We start from the raw sequence: 19,951 nt of genomic DNA on the forward strand, positions 1-19,951 counted from the left end.
TGCGCTCAAATCCCGGTTTTTTCCGGGCAGCTTCCCCTCCACTCATCTCACTCAGCTTCCCGCTTTCTCTCTGCCCGTACATCCCCGGGCAGCTGCAACTCCCTGCTCCAAAATACAGTTCCAGCTGAGCCTGCTCCAGATTTGGCAAGCAATCAACAACAGCGATGCAAAAAGAGAATGACCGAAAAGAGTATCTCTATTTTAATTTTTAATCCTATAAATATAATGCGTCGTAGTCCAGGGGGTCAGGCCTTCATCCGCAATAAATTTTCTCTTGAGAAAATGTGCTTCCGACCACTGAGAAAAGACTCTAACACAGTAAACACAAAAGACCTCCGTTCGCTTCGTCTTGAATTTTAGCTTATTACTAAGTGTCGTCCGGTTGAATTTTCGTTTCCTTTTTCTCTGTTTCGATTTTCTTTTCTTTCCAGCGGCGAAGAATGTGGAACCTTGCACGATTCGCCGCTTCCAGTTTGAGCCGATCCCGGCGGTTCTCGACGGCGATTCCTGGACCTTGATTGTTCGTAAGCGTGGTGCTGATATCCTCCACGATCCGTGGTTCAATAAGGTTCACAATCTTTTGCTATGCTATGTCGCTCGGTAGATTGGTTTTATTTTGCATTTTTCTCGTTGTTAGCTTACCATATCGGACTTGGCTTAGCATTTGGACGTTGCAAATATCGTATCGTTTTTATGAAAAGAAACGTACTTTACTGGATGCTTACCAATATCTTGCTTCGTGATAGTGGCTGTTATGAAGAGTGGTTGTTTTCGTAGTTACCGAACTGGACGCTCGATGAATTTGTGATTTGGAGTTTCTTTGATGATACTAGCGGTTCGGAGTGTATAATTCAGCAAAAGTCTGATTGCTACATAATTGGTTCTTGTGCTCGTATCAATAAACGCAAAGTTTAACGTTGAAGCTCACTAATTCACTGCTCCGGGAGTTTGCACTCCACTGGCGGAAATATCACCTACTACACCGAGCCAAAATTATCTTTAGATGCTTCCCGCGAGACGCATCTAATTTTGTATGCGTGTAGATTGTTGATGAAGTATTTAGGTTCATATCAAAACGGCTGTCAGTAACAGATATGCTATCTTATTCTGGATATTAATGTTTCTCCATGCTTTTTTTTTTTTTGGACTCATGTTTCTCCATGCTTTGTGTCTTGCAATGTGAGGAGATGATGAATCGGTGATCAAACTCTTGCACAACGTCTTCATTCCGGATTCTTCCCTCAAATGTGTTTTTATCCCCTTAATGCAGGGATACTGGGTTCCTTGACTGAAAGAGATAGACTAGGCCTTCGAGGCCTTCTCCCTCCCCGTGTTATATCATTTGAGCACAATATGAACGATTTAGTAAGTTGGAATCCATATATTGTGATATATTGTATCTTTTAATAGTTTAGACTTGGTCATCTTTCCCTCTCTGAATTGAACTACTTGGGGATGATGGTATAAACTTTATTTGCTTCTATTTTCAGTGAATTCTTATCGATCTTTGGAGAAAAATACATCAGGGCCATCAGATAAATTTGTTTCGCTATCCAAGTGGAGGATCTTAAACAGACTACATGACAGGACGAGACTTTATACTAAGAGTAAGTTACTGATTTATTGATATGAAGAGATGCTTAAAATCTAGTATTATCTGAAATTTTTATCTTCCTTTTGTTCAGGTTCTTATTGATAATATCGAACAGTTTGCTCCATAATATATACTCCTACTGTTGGATTAGTGTGTCAAAATTATTCTGGGTTATTTCGACGGCCACGGGGAATGTATTTCAGCGCTAAAGATAAAGGAGAAATGATGTTCAAGATCTATAACTGGCCAGCTCAGAAGGTATCACATTAAAGCAAATAAAATTCAATATTTTAGCATTCTTACCTGTAGTTGTATACCTTGCTACGATGTGGCATAGCTTTTTTATTCTGAAAGTGACCAAGCTGTTAAAATTTTTATATTATTATTATTTTATTATTACAATTATCCTGTGTTGCAGGTAGACATGATCGTATTGACTGATGGCAGTCGTATCCTGGCTTAGGTGATCTTGGAGTTCAGGGAATTGGAATACCAATTGGAAAACTTGATATGTACGTTGCTGCTGCTGGCATCAACCCAAAAAGAGTATCTTCTATTTCTTGTCTATCCGTTTGTCTGTCAATCTATTCTTTGTATCTCAAACTGTGTACTGTATATTGGCGTCTCTGTTGTTTGCCAGCATGTTTGGTTTAATTTGTAGCATACAAATGTTAACATGCGTCTGGTGGCAGTTAACTTCATGGTTTTATCATGCTGATCTTAATTTAAAAGCATTCCTAACATCATCATGCATGAGATGACTACCCCTTGTTTGGATGCTTGGCATTACAAATTTTATTTTTGTTTGTTAGCTAGCATTATTTGAATATAATCTAGTTTAAGCGCATGCAAACCAACACATGTGCTGCCAGCATATAATGATGTTTTCACTGCATAAGTTGTAACATTTCTTGGTAATGCTCTACACTGAAGCTATGTTTCTTTAACTTTTGTTTCTTGACAAGGGCATTAATCTCTATTATAACTTATACTGTATGGTATTTCTATTCATGACAGATTCTTCCAGTCATGTTGGATGTTGGCACAAACACACATCAAAAGCTACTAGAAGACCGCCTTTGTGAGTAAATCTGCGTTCTTGTTTATCCTTTGTTAGCTTATTTTACGGCTGTCTTTCATCTCATTCTTTCATTTTACTGAAGTCATGTGTTTTTATTTCTAAAACTGAGGGATGTGTCATATTGATCATTATCTTAATTTAAGTTGTTGCTATTGAATGATACTTCCTTGGGGTTACTGACTCTTGTGGATTGTATGTATCTTGTAATTTTTTGCTTCTCTAGATTCTTGGATCCTTGAATTAGATCTTCAACAGTTGCGGCATTGATAGTTGTTGAGTGACTATCTTTCTAGCTCCTAATCAATTTATGTTGAAATTTTGAATGAATTAGGAAATGCTTTTTCTTGTGATTGAGAATATCGACTGTGTTTAAAATCCTAACTTGATTGCACAGACTTGAATGCTTGCTGATATGTTGTTTTTTTCGGTTAATTTCTGTCATGTTATTTGATCATTTTCTGTTTGCTTTATAATTTTCTTCACAGAGTGTGCAGACTTATAGCTAGATACTATTCCTTCCAATTGGGTTTTGAAAGATATAATGTTCTGACATGGTTTTCTTGTTGCAGATTTAGGACTTAGACAGCCTAGGTTGGAAGGTGATGAATATTTATCAGTAGTGGATGAATTCATGGAAGCCGTTCATGCTAGATGGCCTAAGGCTATTGTACAAGTTCGTATTGTTCCTAAACGTTGTTCCCAATGTTCAATCTACGTTATATTAATTTTGTAACTTGAAGATTGGATTAACTTTATCAGTTTGAGGATTTCCAAATGAAGTGGGCTTTTGAAACCCTGCAACGATATCGAAAAAAGTTTTGCATGTTTAATGATGATATACAGGTGAGAAAGTGATATCATATTCTGCTAAGCATAGACTCCAAGGTTCTCCCCCCCAAACATTTACTCTTCCTTCTTGTCCTAAAGGGAACTGCTGGGGTTGCACTTGCTGGATTATTGGGAACTGTGAGAGCCCAAGGTCGACCATTGTCTGATTTGTGAAGCAGAAGATAGTTGTGGCTGGAGCTGGAGGTACTTGCAAGACTTGGTTTAACATGTTCCTTTCCATATTTGGTGCCCATTGTGCTTTGTTGTTTTATTGTGTTCCTTACAATAGCTGTTTTCTGACCTGTAAATTTAATGTCTGGCATGCAGTGCTGGGCTTGGTGTTCTTGACATGGCTGTCCAGGCAGTTGCAAGGATGGTGGGCTGCAGTGAAACAGCTGCCAAAGTCAGTTCTTTTTAATTGATAAAGATGTAAGCGTCTGCAGTTTTTACTTACACGGTAGTCCTTTAAGTTGCAGCTTTCCAATTCTATGAACATGCTCTTCATCAGAATGGATGGTCAACTTATCACTTCCCGTGTAATTTTTATTTTTTACTGAACTTCGTATCTAAACATTTCTTGTTAATTTTTTATTATCTTGTTCTCGATACTATATCTGTATTTGTTTTTCATATTAGATGTCATGAGAAAACAGATTATTTTGTGACATCGTTTTTTGGAGGCTGTCGTTTCGTATAATGTAAACATGTTTGGATGCAGGGTCTTGTAACAACTGAAAGGAGCAATCTAGATCCAGCCGCTGCACCTTTTGCTAAAAGTCCAAGAGACATAGGGGGGCTTAGTGAGGGTGCTAGTATAATTGAAGTGGTAAATATTAAAGGATTCATCTGGAAAAACTTTATTGGCTTCGCTTTACAATATTTGGAAAATTTAGATTAAATGAGAAGACTCAGATCTCAGATGCCTGGTTGCAGACCTGCAGTTATGTTATTTTACAAGATAATGCATACTCATTCGAGTACATATTTTAATGGCTGATCCTACTGATCTTTAGGTTAAGAAGGTTAAGCCACATGTGCTTGTCGGATTGTCAGGGGTTGGTGGTATCTTCAATGAGGAGGTGAATTCCTTCTAGAAATAAAATATCACTCCTATGGTGCCTTAATTTCCTGTGATGTATGTTAAAATGTAAAAGTAATAGACATATTTGAAATGTGTTTTATATTGGCAGCTTATGGTTCAGCAATATGCATTTTACTACAATTGAATTTCTTAATTTTAATGGTTGAGATTTGACTCAGGTGCTTAAGGCAATGAGAGAATCTGTTTCGACAAAACCTGCTATCTTTGCCATGTCTAATCCCACCATGAATGGTTTGTTTGTACAAGGCTTATCAAGCACTCATAATTCCTTAATGGTGTCCGTGTTTTAATTCTGACTCTTTGTTTTTAACCATTTGAACAGCTGAGTGCACTGCTGCTGATGCTTTTAAACATGCTGGAGAAAATATAGTTTTTGCTAGTGGAAGTCCGTTCCAAAATGTAGACCTTGGTAAAATCTCGTTTAAGTGATTGATTACCTTTGAACCTCGAATCATCTTTTCTGAATCAGATTTTCCTTATCTATGAGGCTATAAGGCTATATACAGTTATTTCTGCTGGATTTGCTTGTACAATAAATAGTATAATTACCTTGATCCTCTGAATAAAATCCGTGTGCAGCTAATGGAAAAGTAGGCCATGTAAATCAAGCAAACAACATGTATCTTTTCCCAGGGTATGTCTTGTGGACTCAAGTTCTTTCATGAATCATATATATCTGTGAATATATTGATGTAGTTTCAATGGTCACCTTTCATTTCAGGATTGGTTTGGGAGCTCTTCTGTCAGGTGCTCGTCTTATAACTGATGGAATGTTGCAGGCAGCCTCTGAATGGTAGGCTGCAGAAGATTTTAACTTTTATGCTTGGTCTTTCTCAACCCCAAGCTTTCCGAGCTAGCATTACCGGAAGTTTGAGAAAATTCGTGCCTGATTTTTCTAAATCCTAGCTTGATAGATTTCCAGAGGTCTTTCATTATACCTTGAGTAGTTTGCCCTTGTATGTATTCTCTAATAATTTTACTTGATTTTCTTTATCTCTTGCCTTAAAATTTGTATATAGATTTAATCGCTCACTAGCTTTTCTTGGGTCCTGCTCTTTGTGGTAACTTCGAACTGGCTATTGTATGCACCTCACCTAGGCTCTACTCTAGTTTTAATATTCAATGAACTTTCTTCAGTGAGTGTTATGGTGAAATTTTGATTGCGTTGGTTTTATTATTTTGCATCATTTAAGTTCTTCATTCTTTGCTGGGATGTCTGATTTGGCTCAATACCTTCCTTTATAATAAATTGCTGACATGCTTCCATTCTTGCAGCCTTGCTTCCTACATGACAGAAGAAGAAGTTCTAAAAGGAATCTTGTATCCGTCCATTAATAGGTAATATTCCATTTCTGCTTTGTTATTTTGTGATATTTGTTTTCTCTCGACTTTTCTTTTTTCCTGTCACTCTTTTATCGAATATCAGAATTAGAATTTCAAAAATTTTCCAAATACATCAAGGAGTGAGTATATTTTAGGATTTGCATGCCAAGTTTGGCGATAAACTTCTAGTTTTGTTCTGACCATCCCTGACTAAAAAAAAAAAAATTTCATCCATATCCTAATAAAATGGTTATAGAGAGTTATAATCATATTATATTATGTTGTACACTAAAATAGATGTCTGCCTGATATCTTTCAAAAGAAATAAAAGCAAAAAAAGAAAATCTTGGTGATTTTATATGAAGTGGGACAGTTAATTGAATGGCCTTTGACGGTTAACCAACTCCAGTTTGCATGCTACAGTATCCGAAATGTTACAGCAGAGGTTGGAGCTGCTGTTCTGCGGGAAGCAGTTGCAGAAGGGCTGGCAGAAGGGCGCGGTGAGATAGGGTTCAAAGAACTCTCGCTCATGTCAAAAGTATGGAATACTTATAGCTCATAAAACTTTAAGATATTAGATATATTACAATTTTTTTGGGGTATGTCGATCCCCTATATGTTGCATTCTTTCAGTAGAACTGCATGTGCAAGATTTGTTGCAAACAGATTGACTTAATTGGTAGGACATGCTTGAACCTGTTGAAAGACGCTCACAACGTTGGGGGTTCAAGTCTGCTGGAAAGCGCTTGTTTTTTTTTTTTTTTTTTTTGTGTGGGGGGGGGGGGGATTATGAATCCCAAACATGATTAGTTCCATATTCTAAAGGGTTTACGATTACTCAAGTCCCTGAGAGATCCAAAGATGGGGGAAATGCTTCTAGCTGACATTTGAACATTACAAATATACAAAATCAATTTTATCTTGTTATTTTTCTATCAGGAAAAGAATAAGGGGAGCTTTTAGGTTCATGTTATCAGGTTCATGGTGAAATTATGACATGGAGAGTCTTTTTTCTTTCAAGTACTATTATTAAGTTCTAGTTCCTTCCCCCCCCCCCCCCCCCAATAATGTTTCATTTATCTCACCTAAACGCAACCTAATGCTATCTTGGATTCACCTGAATTCATCTGCTTCTCACTCGGCTGCTGCACTGGTTGCAGGAAGAGACCGTGGAGTACGTCAGAGAAAATATGTGGTACCCTGTATATAGCCCTCTTGTTCGTGAAAAATAAGCATCCTGAATTTTCCACAACATATTTTTGAAGGCCTAGTGGGATCACATAAAATGTTGCTCCGATCAAGCCCTCTATGTTATTGATTTATAATGTTTTAAGTCAGGACTAGGAAGCTTCTGTGAAAATGTTGTAGTTCTTGATTTGATCTTGGCGAATTCCCATGGATGTGTATAATATTGGAGATAGATTACTAGTTCCCCCATCTATCCTTGATGACACTAAACTCTATGGGATCTCTATTAGCATTGCATTATTACCGGTGGGTTTAGATTCACTCCCGAAAATCATTCTACGCTTTCGCATTATGAGACAATCTTATACACATTTATCTTGGATAATACAAAATTACTTAAATTAAAACAAATAATCGTCATTGGAAAGTAGAAAACTTGACATTAAACTATTTAATAAAATAAAGTGACATCAACTTAAATGCTTAATATGTAGGAAAATTGGAAGGTCGAATAAGAATGGGGGGATTCATCACATGAAACAGAAGGATGACAAATGAGATAAGCCAGAAGAAGAATTGCTCAAAAGACTGCTTCTTCCCGGGTGCTCTGTTTCCGCTGTTTGCCTAATTGAACGAAAGGAAAATAATACCCCAGTTTTCATGTGTTAATCCTGTTTTTGTTTTCAGTCTTCGTAGTTTATTTCTGTTGTCTCAACGAATTGTCAGCCTTTGTATATAACTAATCTCGGTGAGATTAATTTTTTGGGAAAACCATATTGAAGGTACCTATACTTTCTCTCAATTTTTAATTTGGTACCTATGTGTTTTTTCCCTTTAATTAAATATTTAATTTTATCTTTTTAGCAACATTAGCTTTTATAACTTTGTTCTATTGATATTTTTAGTCTCTACATAAGAATTAATGATGTTAATAGAGGAAAAATAAAGATTTAGTTAAGAACAAAAAAACACATAGGTACCAAATTGAAAATTAAAAAAAAGTATAGGTACCTTCAATATGGTTTTCCCTAATTTTTTTTAATTCTTTCTTCTAGAAGTGTACATGTAATTTTAGTTAAACAAGTGTATGTGTAATGTTAGTTAAACACTATATAATTATAAAATTTGTGCAAATGTTTTACTTTGAATGGATTAGAAAATAGTAGTTTGTTTGTTTGGCCAACTGTACAGCGTGACTCAAATGAAAAAGAAGTCAACATTTGAAGGCTCTGTAAACTTTCCCTTTTTTCCAAGCATAATGAGTCATTGGCTTGGAGGAAACAGTATTATTTAGTTAATAAAAGAATTATAAGACTAAAAAAGTTGCTTGACAGCGAAAAAGACTCTCAATAAATTGATCAGTTTTCTTTGCACGTGCCCTGCCTGTCCATTCAGTTTTAATGTATCGTCATCTAGAAGAGTCGGGCAGAGCAAAAAGCAATAAATAAAGGGCTCCCTCCTAATCCCTCTGACCAAGAGCATTATGTTATTGACCAATCTCAAAATATTTTACTTAATGAAAATCTACGCAATAAATTTAACACTAAAATGTTATTATTTTTTTTCGGCCAAAAAAAAAAATGTTATTATTTTTATATTCAAATTGTTAAAAAAAATTATATAATCCTATGAAACACGACATAAGGTAAAAATTTACGTGATGTTGGCAATTGGATTAATGTCTATAAGCAAAATTTTGGTTCTCGTATTTATGAATAGAAAAATTTTGCGAAAAGAACTATTACTTATTTAAAACTGATTTTAAATTAATAATATATATCATAAAATTTTTATAATAAAATCAGGTGACAATCAACCGTTTCGAAGAACAGTTTTTTTTCCCTCGTAATAAAATATTTTTATGACAAGGAAGGAATTAGCTTAGCTTTGATTTTAAAATAATAATATTTATAAATATAAATATATATCCAGTACATTCATTACTTGTCAAATAGATATAATTATAAATAACATTTTGTTTTTTTTGCCAACAGGAATAAGCAATCGTTTTCTTACTAAAATACTGCTAATATAATGTCATCAACTTTTATTTTTATTTTTTTGCCGGAGTCATCACTTTTAATCTATAAAACAAGGATGATGATAATCACGACAAAAGTAGGCCGTGGAAGGCTCTCTTTGATTCTGAATCTGAATCATCATGATCAATGACTCGCTTCGGCTTTCTTTCTAGCTCACACACTTTCAATGGATTCTTTGTCCTTTGCTTTGATGTTTTCCTTCTCAAGCTGCTGAGTATCAAACGGGTCTCACGTATTCCTACGTATCTCTCTTCCCAAAGGTCAAAGTTTGAATCTAGTTTGCGATAATTATATATTTTGGCTTCCGCTTATAATCCTCCATCCTGCGCAGTTTCTGCATCAATGGCGGAACCTAAAGAAAGGTACTACCACTATCGCATCTTTGTCTTCCTCCCTATTTGAACAAATCTATTCGCATGTTTATAAGATCCTTTCATTTTGTTCACTGCGTACATATGTTGATTTGGTAGCATTGGCTGTGGTTTCAGGTATGGTGTTGTTACAGGAGCGAACAGAGGGATCGGGTTGGAGACTGTGAAAATGTTGGCCTCCAATGGAGTCAAGGTGGTTCTCACAGCAAGAGATGAGAAGAGGGGCCTCGAAGCCCTTGAGAAATTGAAAGCCTTTGGCATCTCCCACCTTGTAATTTTTCATCAGCTTGATGTGATGGACACCGCTAGTATTGCTTCTCTTGTGGATTTTGTTAAAACCCAATTTGGGAGACTTGATATTCTGGTAAGAATGAAATGTCCATAGCGGCGAATATTCTCAACGCTCTTTTTATTCTTCTTTTCGTTCAGTGGAAGGGAATTGACGAATTGGAATCTTGCATGCACTGAACTATTTTCATGAGCATCAATTCCTTGAATAAATCTCCCTAATATTTTTTTTCCTAGCGAGATTAATCGGTAATTATAGCTTGTTATGACTCTTCACAGATAAAAGGACTGCTTGGAATTGAGTTTTCTTACTTTCAAATGCTTCTTGTACTTCAGTTGGTTAATATGAAATCTTTAAAGACAGCGACAGTTTACTGTTTGATTATGTTTTTGCGTTTATGTTCTTAGAAAGTTACTTCGAAAATTGACATTCTTCACCAAAAAATAAAATAAAATAAAACGTCTGGAATATATTTTGTTACAAACAACCTTCTCTATATCTCTTTGGAGAAAGCTTAGAATAAATGAAGTTTTCATCGTTCTAAATTGGTAGAAATTGTTGAATAAAAGTTAGCGGGCATTTTTCTGGTTGGATTAACCCTGTGACTGGTGGTCAAACGTGAGATCTCTGCCATCCCCATCCTTTATAACTAAATTAGACTTTAGTACAGAAAATGACGCTTTGCGCTTTATTCCCACATCGAGCATCGCAAGCTTTCGTGTAAGATGTGTTTGAGATGATAAGAACACTGTGCATTGGAGACTGAATAGATTGTGTGTGTGTGTGTGTGTTGTGTTAAAGAACTGAAAACTATTTAAGAACACCTTGTGTCCCTTTTTTCCCCTTTTAGTTAGTTACCAACCTTGGAAGCTTTGAAACACTCAACCACTTTAGACGTGAAATGCCCCTTGGCAGGTCAAACTAAAGCCACTGTTTGCTTTATTATTTATCTGCGAAATGAATGAATGACCTGTATCTGACCTTGCTGATGTTGATACAAACTAGTTGGTCAATCTGTTGTGGCTTAGGCGGGGGTCTAATATTTTCAGGGCTCAATAATTTTTAAAAAATGTTTGTCCTTTTTGCCTTTTACGAATGTGAATCATTGTTTTGCAGGTGAACAATGCAGCGATCAGCGGATTAAATTTGGATGAGTTGGTCAGTCAATGAGCTTGTTTTCTCTACTGTGTTATTCGTGTATATTTGTATTAATCACCAAAAAAGATTTGTTTTTAATTATTGTACAGGGGGAGGGCCCACCTTACAATTGGAGGGCATTGACTCAAACTTATGAGTTGGCTGAGAAATGTCTGCAAACAAACTACTATGGCGCTAAGGAAACAACGGAGGCTTTTCTTCCCCTTCTTCAGCTGTCCAATTCTCCAAGGATTGTTAATGTTTCCTCCCAAGCAGGGTTGTTGAAGGTACATTGCATATACTTTCTTTGAATTTTGCTGAAATTACAGACTTTTCCCCCCTATTTTCAAAACTGATACAAAATATCCTCTCTATTTTATTAAAACCAGAGTGAGCCTTGTAGATTCGCAATAAACTTAGAATGAGCTGTATTGGTCAAAACTTGTGAATAATACACTTTCCTATACATTTTATATTAATTCCCCAAACCTCTCAAATCTCCTTTCTATTCTCAATTGTGATTTTGGATAACCACTAGAGCAACATCAAATTTGGTTAATGCCATTGTTTCAGAACATACCGAACAAGTGGGCGACAGGGGTGCTTGATGGTGTTGATGATCTTACAGAGGAGAGACTAGATGAGGTAGTAAGAGAGTTTGTCAAAGACTTCAAAGAAGGAACAGTGGAAGCCAAAGGATGGCCAACTTTTCTGTCTGCTTATATGGTTTCAAAAGCAGCCATGAATTCTTACACAAGGATTCTGGCGAGAAAGTACCCAAACATGTGTATTAACTGTGTCTGTCCTGGATTCGTAAAAACAGACATTAACAGAAACAGTGGTATCTTATCTGTGGAAGATGGTGCTGCTAGTGTTGTAAGATTAGCTTTGCTCCCAAATGGTTCACCTTCTGGCCTCTTCTTTGCTCGCCATGAAGTGTCCAGCTTTTGAATCATACTAATTAGCATCACAGTTTTTCTTATCAAACTTTGAAAATATGGATCTATGCTGCCATTTTTTACCCATATTTTTCTGTCACAACTGGTTACATCACAAGAAAGTAGAAAGATATGGTCCTTTTTTTAAAATATATATATACACACACACACACAAGGCTAAAGGTGCAATGTTATTTCTAATTTTATTTTTCAGGTGTAATTTTATCCTAGTTCTTTTTAGTTATGCAATTTTTCTCGTGATTTTTTTGCTGGGTGCCTAAAATTGCACCCAAATTCTAGAGGTAAAATTGCATAAAAGAAGACCATCGGTAAAATTACACTACTAAAAAAATCAGGAGTAAAATTATATCTTTGCCTTATATAGAAAGGGAATTTGAACCCCTGAGTTGCTGCTCATATTCATTGCATTTTTATCGCCTGAATTAGTTTAATCCTAACTGGGAAAGACATTAGACATTATCCTTTTTTTTTTTTATGTATTAAAAGGGTTTAAATTTAAATCACTATCTACATTACAATGCGCCCAATAGAATAGCTGAAAACATTAGCTTTCCATATTATATATATGTATATATTGAAAAAAAATAAGGTATACAATAGTTGGCTTGTATTTATCTTATAGTTGATACTACTTTTAATTTTTAAAATTTGACCTCGTTTTAGTTTTAATTTTTAAAATTTGACGTCATTTTAATTTTAACATTTAAAATTTGATTTTATTTTGATCAGTTTAAAGATTTTTTTATCCTTGAAATAATGACAAAAATCAAAATGAGATTAAATTTTAAGAATCAAAACTAAAATGAAATAAATTTCAAGAATTAAAAATGGCATTAACTCTTTATTGTTATTTGTCAATAGTAGTTAAAGAATATGATCCAAAACTCCACTTATTTTATTTTTTATTTCATTCCATCGTACATGTATAGAAAGGTTGTTTAGTATGTCAAAATTACCTGTCATGAGCATTGGCAATTGCTCTTTGATGTGCTCACAACACTTGTCCCCTTCTGCTTTTTGTTGGTTAATGTATGACTAGAAAAGATTAGTTGAACTTTCATTAATCAGATTATCTCAAAGTTCAGATCACCATTGTTGACTGTTATTGTTATTTACCTAAAACACTTTGGGCCAACGTTGACAAATTTTAAAATCTTTTCAGAGATTCAACGTTGACAAATTTTAAAAATCTTTTCGGCGACAATGAGACGTGCGGGGATAATGAAAGAAAGTCTCGAATATCTCTTGAATTTGAAAGATGTATTTTAAAATATTTAGAAAAAGGGAGCATACTAAACATTAAATTCAGAATTAGCTGGTAGCAAATACTACTATAAGCTATAGTATAACATTATACTTAAAAATGCTTTGATATGAATTATTCAATTTTTTTTATTTACCAATTTACATTCACTGTTTAGTTTATGTTTTTTTTTTTGGGCCAGCGTTTGCTGAGGCATATCACTGTCGAAGTTTTGAGTCGTGATTTTATTTTCTAAAAAGTAATGCTAACCCACCATGAGTTTGGAGAAGAACTCAGCATCAAGAGACAACTTATCAGTTCACATAATCAGGCATGCTCCTTTTGTCTTACAAGACACCTTGAACATATTTCATGAAAATTAATTCTGTTTTAAAATTTAATAACTTTTCAATGTTATTCTCATTTAATATTTTTTAAAAAAAATTAAAGGTAAAATTCAACATTTATATAATAAGTTTAATAAGATAACTTATATTAAGAAGAATTTAAAAAAAAAAATTCTATCTCTTTCTGCCAATAAACTGTATAAACAGAACGAAGTACTTGGTCAATGATTTGGTTAACAAGTGAAAACGGGCTTCAAAGTGTAAATAAGGCATACTTGGTCGCCGTATTCGGAGATCACGAGATGAGGAGTTCCACAGCCCGTAATACAATGAAGTTTCAGTTGGGAAAAAGACCAGGTCATCGATATGGTTAATCAGTTGGAAACAGAGGCATACTGACAAAATTTAATTTCATTGCAATCTCAGTTTGCAAATAATATTCCTCACATAATTCCTTCCCCCTATTAGTTGGTCCATGAACCAAACTACTGAAGTCTGCATGTATCGGGATAGACAATGAGGAATGAATCCCTAGAATAATTAACCATCTCCAATTATACATATCCTACAAGGAACATACGTGGATTACGATCAGAATTGTAACCAAACTTGGAAAATTTGTTATTTCAGATTCCAAAATCTCTATTTAAAGCACACATACCATTACGTTCATGAGAATCGTCATCGAGCAACAATGGTGGGAAGAACATTAAGATCTGCTCTGTTTTTCTTCGTCGCTTTCTCTGCTCTCCTCACATCTCAGCATTCCAATGCTTATCCCCTCTCAACCCAAAGCCGATGGATCACGGACGACTTCAATGGCGAACGAGCCAAACTAGTGTGCGGCAACTGGGCGGGACACCTTCAGCCGATGCTTCCAGAAGGTCTGGACAAGCGGCCGTTGAAGGAGATGGTGGCTCAAATAGTGAAGTACAAGTTCAATTGCGTGCGTCTGACGTACGCGATCTACATGTGGACTCGCTACATGGATCGCAATGCGGGAAAAACCCTAGAGGAATTGGACATTCCGGAGACGGTGGAAGGGATTAAGAAGAACAATCCGTGGGTGCTGAACAAGACGCATGTGGAGGCGTTTGAAGAAGTGGTGCGGGAGCTTGGGAATCAGAAGGTGAAGGTGTTGCTGGATAATCATGTGAGCGATCCCAAATGGTGCTGCGCCGATGACGACGAGAATGGCTTCTTCAATGACAGGCACTTCGATCCCAACGAGTGGGTGAAGGGCCTCACTTGGCAGCCCAACGCTTTTCTGGGAATTCCGCCGTACGTATCTTGTTCCTATGAATTGAATCAAAAAAAAAAAAAAACATTTTTATATTACTTTGCATAAAAATTTGAAAACAATATAACAGTACCATTAGACATTGGATACTAGATAGTTATGCTAGTAAGTAACTTAAGAAATAAATATTAAATTTTTTTTCATATATAAATATTAAATTCGGATCCTTCAAATACAAAATATTAATTTTCATTTGGATTATTAGTATTTTCTGTTAACGATGATTTGATATATCTTGGCTTATAATTATATTTTATTTTCATTTAAATAATTTTAAAATAAGAAAATTAACAGAAATAATTTTAATCTACAAGATGATAATTTTTTTTATCTAATTAGATTTTCTATTCCATTTTATTTTTCTATTCTAATAAGTGAGCCCAAAAGTTATTTGAAATTATTATTTTTTGATCAGCAATTATTCGAAATTAAATTTTTTTATCCAAATATTCGAAATTAAATTGAAGTACGGGTAAATGCATAAAGTGCATATCATTATCTTAATAACATCAACTAGGCATGTTGTTAAAAGTATTAAAATTGGTATTGGCCAACAGGTGGTGGCCATGAGCTTGAGGAATGAACTCCATGGTCCTCGTCAATACGTGGGTGATTGGTACATTTATATGAGCCAAGGAGCAACAGCAGTTCACAGGGCGAACCCAAATGTGCTGGTGGTTGTCTCAGGCCTCAACTACGACACTGAGCTTCAGTTCCTAAAGAAAAGGCCTCTTCACTTAGGTTTGGGCAGGAAATTGGTGTTTGAGACACATTTGTATTCATGGTCTGGAATTGGAACACTAAAGCTGAAAGATATCTGGACTAAGCAGCCATTGAACAGAATTTGTGCCAGAGCCATTAACGGCATAGACCACAGAGCGGGGTTCCTTACTCGTGGCGACAATGCTTTTCCTTTGATTTTCACAGAATTTGGGTTCGACCAAGAAGGTTCTACTGAAGCAGACAACAAGTACTTGACTTGCCTTCAAACCTACCTTGTTGGGAGAGACCTGGATTGGGGCCTCTGGGCTTTGCAAGGTGGCTATTACCTGAGAGAAGACCAGGTTCAACTTGAGGAGACATTTGGTGTCATGGATGCCTCCTGGCAAAATCTGAGGTTCCCAAACTTCACCCAACTCTTCCAACTCCTTCAAAGGAAGAATCAAGGTATGCCTCTTGATTTAGGGAAGTAGGACTAACCATCCATTCAATATTGATTGGTAGTTGATTCAAATGATGTGCAGGTCCATCTTTTATTCAATTTAATCTGTCTCTATACTTAATTATAATGCAGATCCAACTTCCAAATTCCCTATTGCAAATATCTTGTACTACCCACTGAGTGGCCAGTGTGTCCACGTTAACCAGAAGAATGAGCTTGAAGTGGGAAGTTGTGAGAACAAGATCGAGAGATGGGTTCATGAAGATGGATCTCAGATTCTCTTAAGTGGTACGAACAAATGCCTAACTGCATCAGGTGAAGGGCTTCCTGTTGTCGTGTCTGATGGTAATAATTGCCAGAGCAAGCAGAGTAGTTCTTGGAAGTCTGCGTCACTCTCAAAGCTTCACTTGGCTACGGTGGACCAGCATGGCAAGCAATTGTGCCTGCACCAGGACGCAAACTCTTCAACAATTGTGACAAGAAGATGCATCTGTATACTAGATGATCCTACTTGTTTGGACGATCCCAGAAGCCAGTGGTTCCAGTTTGTCCCCACCAATTTGTAGTTCCTAACAATTTGTGTTGGCTCTCTCGCTTGTAGAAATGAAATTTGATTAGGGGCGATATAATGAGGAAGAACACGCTTTAAGTCAATTGCACGCAACTTTTGAAATGCTTTTAATTATGAACTACAGACTTGTAGATCCATAGTCCGCAATGGATTGAGGATGTTCCCATTTACCAATTATAACAAGGAAGAGCTATTGAGTATTCAGCAAAAATTCTCAGGTTGTAGCGACTAATAAAGCCCCAAGTGTTCTTACGAGAATTTGGTTCAAAATCTGATTCAGTATAAATTGTCAGACTTCTCGCCTGATATGAATGACATAACGACAAGAGCAAAAGCTTACAGTAATTTAGTGAATATAATAGAGAAACAACTTAGGATTATTGTTACTAAAATTACTTTACAGCCTATGAATTACTGCTCACTTCTGCTTTCAAATGATATTAGTTCTTAATCGATTATCACATAAGAGACAACTCACAGACATGGAAAGTGAAGGGTTTGTATTGGTCTGAGTGGTCCCAAACTCAATTGGATTATAAGCTATGACCAAAGAGAGAAATAAAGAATAAGAAAGAAATAACGGGATAAGACAAGTTATATTAAATTTGATGGTCTATATGAAATGGCATAGCCAGATATTCGCCAAATTCATCGAAAAAGATAATATAATTAATCAAGTGGTTGTTGACATGAGAGGGAAAATAAGGGAATTTTTTTTTTTTTTTTAAGACAGAGAAAAAGGAATCTTATCAATGATCGATATGTCTAAAAAGAAGCTACTCGTGTGGTCCTTGAAATGATGAAACAAGAGCTGTACAATAATATGCCTAATTTATTCTTCATCTGACGCATAATTCAAAAGGTAGCAATCAGCTTTTGTTCTCTTCATGACCTTCAATATTTTCTCAAGTTGTGAATGATGAAGACAATTGGGGCACTGTATAATGATTGAAAATTCAATGATTGTACGTATTGGACGTATAATATAAACGGGCAGACGAAGTATATATGTGTGCTTATGTACCGTCAAATTACAAAGAAAGTAAAAAGGAAGCCAAGTTGTAGCAGTAGCCTCATTGTAAGAAGAAGCTAGAAACCAAAAGCCTGATCAATTATGGGAGAAGGGAGAAGAAGCAAAAAGGTACTTGATTAGCTTCCTTTAATATGACTTAGCATTTGGTATTCAAAATGACTGATCATATATATATATATATATATATATATATATATATTCAAGTATGTATTATGAATGCAACATCACGTCTCAGAAGTAGAACTTTGTTTTAGGTTGCCGTTGTGACAGGAGCCAACAAGGGGCTTGGGTATGGAATATGCAAGAAGTTGGCAGCAAGAGGGGTGACGGTGGTGCTCACAGCAAGAGATGAGAAGAGAGGGCTGGGAGCAGTTGAGAAGCTCAAACAGTTTGGTGTGTCGTCAGACTCTCTGGTGTTTCATCAGCTTGATGTCACTGATCCTTCAAGCATTGCTTCCTTAACTCATTTCATCACCACCACCTTTGGCAAACTTGACATCTTGGTATAGTCTAATGTTATGTTCCGATAATATATTTGAATAATTTAATTTATTATATAAATCCATGCTTGGCATATTTTGGTGCAGGTAAACAATGCAGGTGTCTCTCCAGGAACAGTGAACGGCGAAGCTTTGTTCAAAAAAGTAAGCTCATCACTTGACATAAAAACGCAAACTACAGTCATTTACAAGACATGCCGCCCTTTAGGAATACTTTGCAGGAACTTTTCCTTTAAGATTCAAGAGTAAATCTTTGAAAAATATACTTTGATAATAACTTTCCTTTTTGGTAATTGATACATGGAAATGATTAGGAGTGTAATGTGAATGAGGTGTTACAGGTTAGTGGGGAGAACATAGATTGGGATGAAATAGTAAAATGCAATGTGGAGATGTCAAAGCAATGTGTTGAAACTAATTACTTTGGTGCTGTTGGAGTGACTGAAGCCCTCCTTCCTCTGCTTCAATTATCCAATTGTCCCACCATTCTCAATGTCACCTCTCTTGCTGGACTCATCAAGGTACTTAAATGCACTCTCCAGTTTTAATTTTAATATTTTGTTTATGACTTATGAATTGTACGACTTCTTGTTGATGTGCAGCTCATAAGAAATGAACGTGCCAGAAAGGTACTAAGTGACTTGGAGAGTCTTACAAGAGAAAAACTTGATGGGGTGGTGAGTGAGTTCATCAAGGACTATGAAGAAGGAACATGGAATGAGAAAGGATGGCCAACCATGACGCCTGCCAATACAGTGGCCAAGACAGCCCTTAATGTGTACACAAGATTAATCTCCAAGAAGTACCCGAGTTTCCGAGTTAACTCGGTGTCTCCAGGATTTGTGAAGACTGATATGACTCAGAACTATGGATTCTCAACTGTTGATGAAGCTGCTGAACATCTCCTGAGATTAGCTCTTCTGCCTTCTACAGGTCCCACCGGCGTCTTCTTTGATAGGGACAGAGCCACACCATTGGAATAATCATTATTCGTTAAGCTTAGCTTTTACTTTGGTCTGATGCTGCGTTCGAGTTATTTTTCAAGTAATTAAGAATAAGAATGCCGATGCTTTAATTTATTTGAAATTAATTTCTCTTCGTGTTGTTGTATTCTCTTACGCCTGCCTGTTGTGCATTAAGTCCACTGTTGATTTTATGTATATTATATGAAGCCATTCGGATAAAATAAAATCTGTCGTTTTTTGTACGAAATTTTAAGAACTGGGTCAAAATATGATATCAAATTTATTGCTGATATTTTGATATTGTTAATGTTTTGGTCATCAAAGAAACCATGTTGGGTTAATCAGGTGGCAGATATTTTGAAGATTAACAAATAAAGATCAGCAACTCACAGGCTCTGATAATACAAATGCAAGCCCCGAGTCCATTCTATACTTATTTATTATACAGTTCACGTGTTCCCTTCCTTTCTTGTTGAATAAGCCGATGCTTGCAGAACGGGTGGCGTTGGCATTCTCTGATTGGTACGCATGTATGGGCTACAGTGCTACTACTATATAATCTAATGCATCTTTGGTTGAGAGAGAGAGCCACAATATTCAATTCCTTTAGCTTTGTCTTTAGGAAAGATTACGAGTTTCTTTTTTTCTTTCTGCCAAAGATTACGAGTTTCTTGACTAGCAACAGTTTAACTGTGTAATTAAAATGGAGGTGGGCTTCAGTTCCAAGTGCCACGTGTCCTGTCGCTGCTTCTATATACCCTCTTTCTCCTTCTTTACTCACTCTTGTTTTTCACACTTGTTCCCTACCACTACGCGCCCTAAAACAAAAAGGATGTTTGATTCGCTTGTGAGTGACACTCCTCATCGTTCTTTTTGGCTTCATTGTTTTTCACTTGTTTGAGGAATAGCTTGATAA

The 19,951-nt window shown here is 36.0% G+C and overlaps 3 protein-coding genes and 1 pseudogene across 3 annotated transcripts; all 4 read left to right on the forward strand.

Moving 5' to 3' along the window:
- Positions 1-325: 325 nt before the first annotated feature.
- On the forward strand, positions 326-7,447 carry LOC114727093 (NAD-dependent malic enzyme 59 kDa isoform, mitochondrial-like; annotated as a pseudogene).
- Positions 7,448-9,261: 1,814 nt separating this feature from the next.
- LOC114727090 ((+)-neomenthol dehydrogenase-like) lies at positions 9,262-12,011 on the forward strand. The gene is made up of 5 exons (XM_028913820.1): positions 9,262-9,520; positions 9,647-9,893; positions 10,935-10,976; positions 11,066-11,242; positions 11,529-12,011. The coding sequence occupies exons 1-5, from the start codon at positions 9,501-9,503 to the stop codon at positions 11,904-11,906; spliced, it is 864 nt and encodes a 287-aa protein (XP_028769653.1). The 5' UTR covers positions 9,262-9,500; the 3' UTR covers positions 11,907-12,011.
- A 2,125-nt stretch (positions 12,012-14,136) lies between these two features.
- Positions 14,137-16,742, forward strand: LOC114727091 (glycosyl hydrolase 5 family protein-like). Its single transcript, XM_028913821.1, has 3 exons — positions 14,137-14,789; positions 15,362-15,971; positions 16,099-16,742. The coding sequence occupies exons 1-3, from the start codon at positions 14,199-14,201 to the stop codon at positions 16,530-16,532; spliced, it is 1,635 nt and encodes a 544-aa protein (XP_028769654.1). The 5' UTR covers positions 14,137-14,198; the 3' UTR covers positions 16,533-16,742.
- Positions 16,743-17,651: 909 nt separating this feature from the next.
- Positions 17,652-19,053, forward strand: LOC114727092 ((+)-neomenthol dehydrogenase-like). Its single transcript, XM_028913822.1, has 5 exons — positions 17,652-17,678; positions 17,825-18,073; positions 18,158-18,214; positions 18,412-18,591; positions 18,673-19,053. Exons 1-5 carry the CDS (start codon positions 17,652-17,654, stop codon positions 19,051-19,053), a joined length of 894 nt encoding a protein of 297 aa, XP_028769655.1.
- Positions 19,054-19,951: the final 898 nt, after the last annotated feature.

This window comes from Neltuma alba, unplaced genomic scaffold (assembly GCF_004799145.2).
Source record: "Neltuma alba isolate B1F8T4 unplaced genomic scaffold, ASM479914v2 tig00012447_pilon, whole genome shotgun sequence".
NCBI lineage: Eukaryota > Viridiplantae > Streptophyta > Magnoliopsida > Fabales > Fabaceae > Neltuma > Neltuma alba.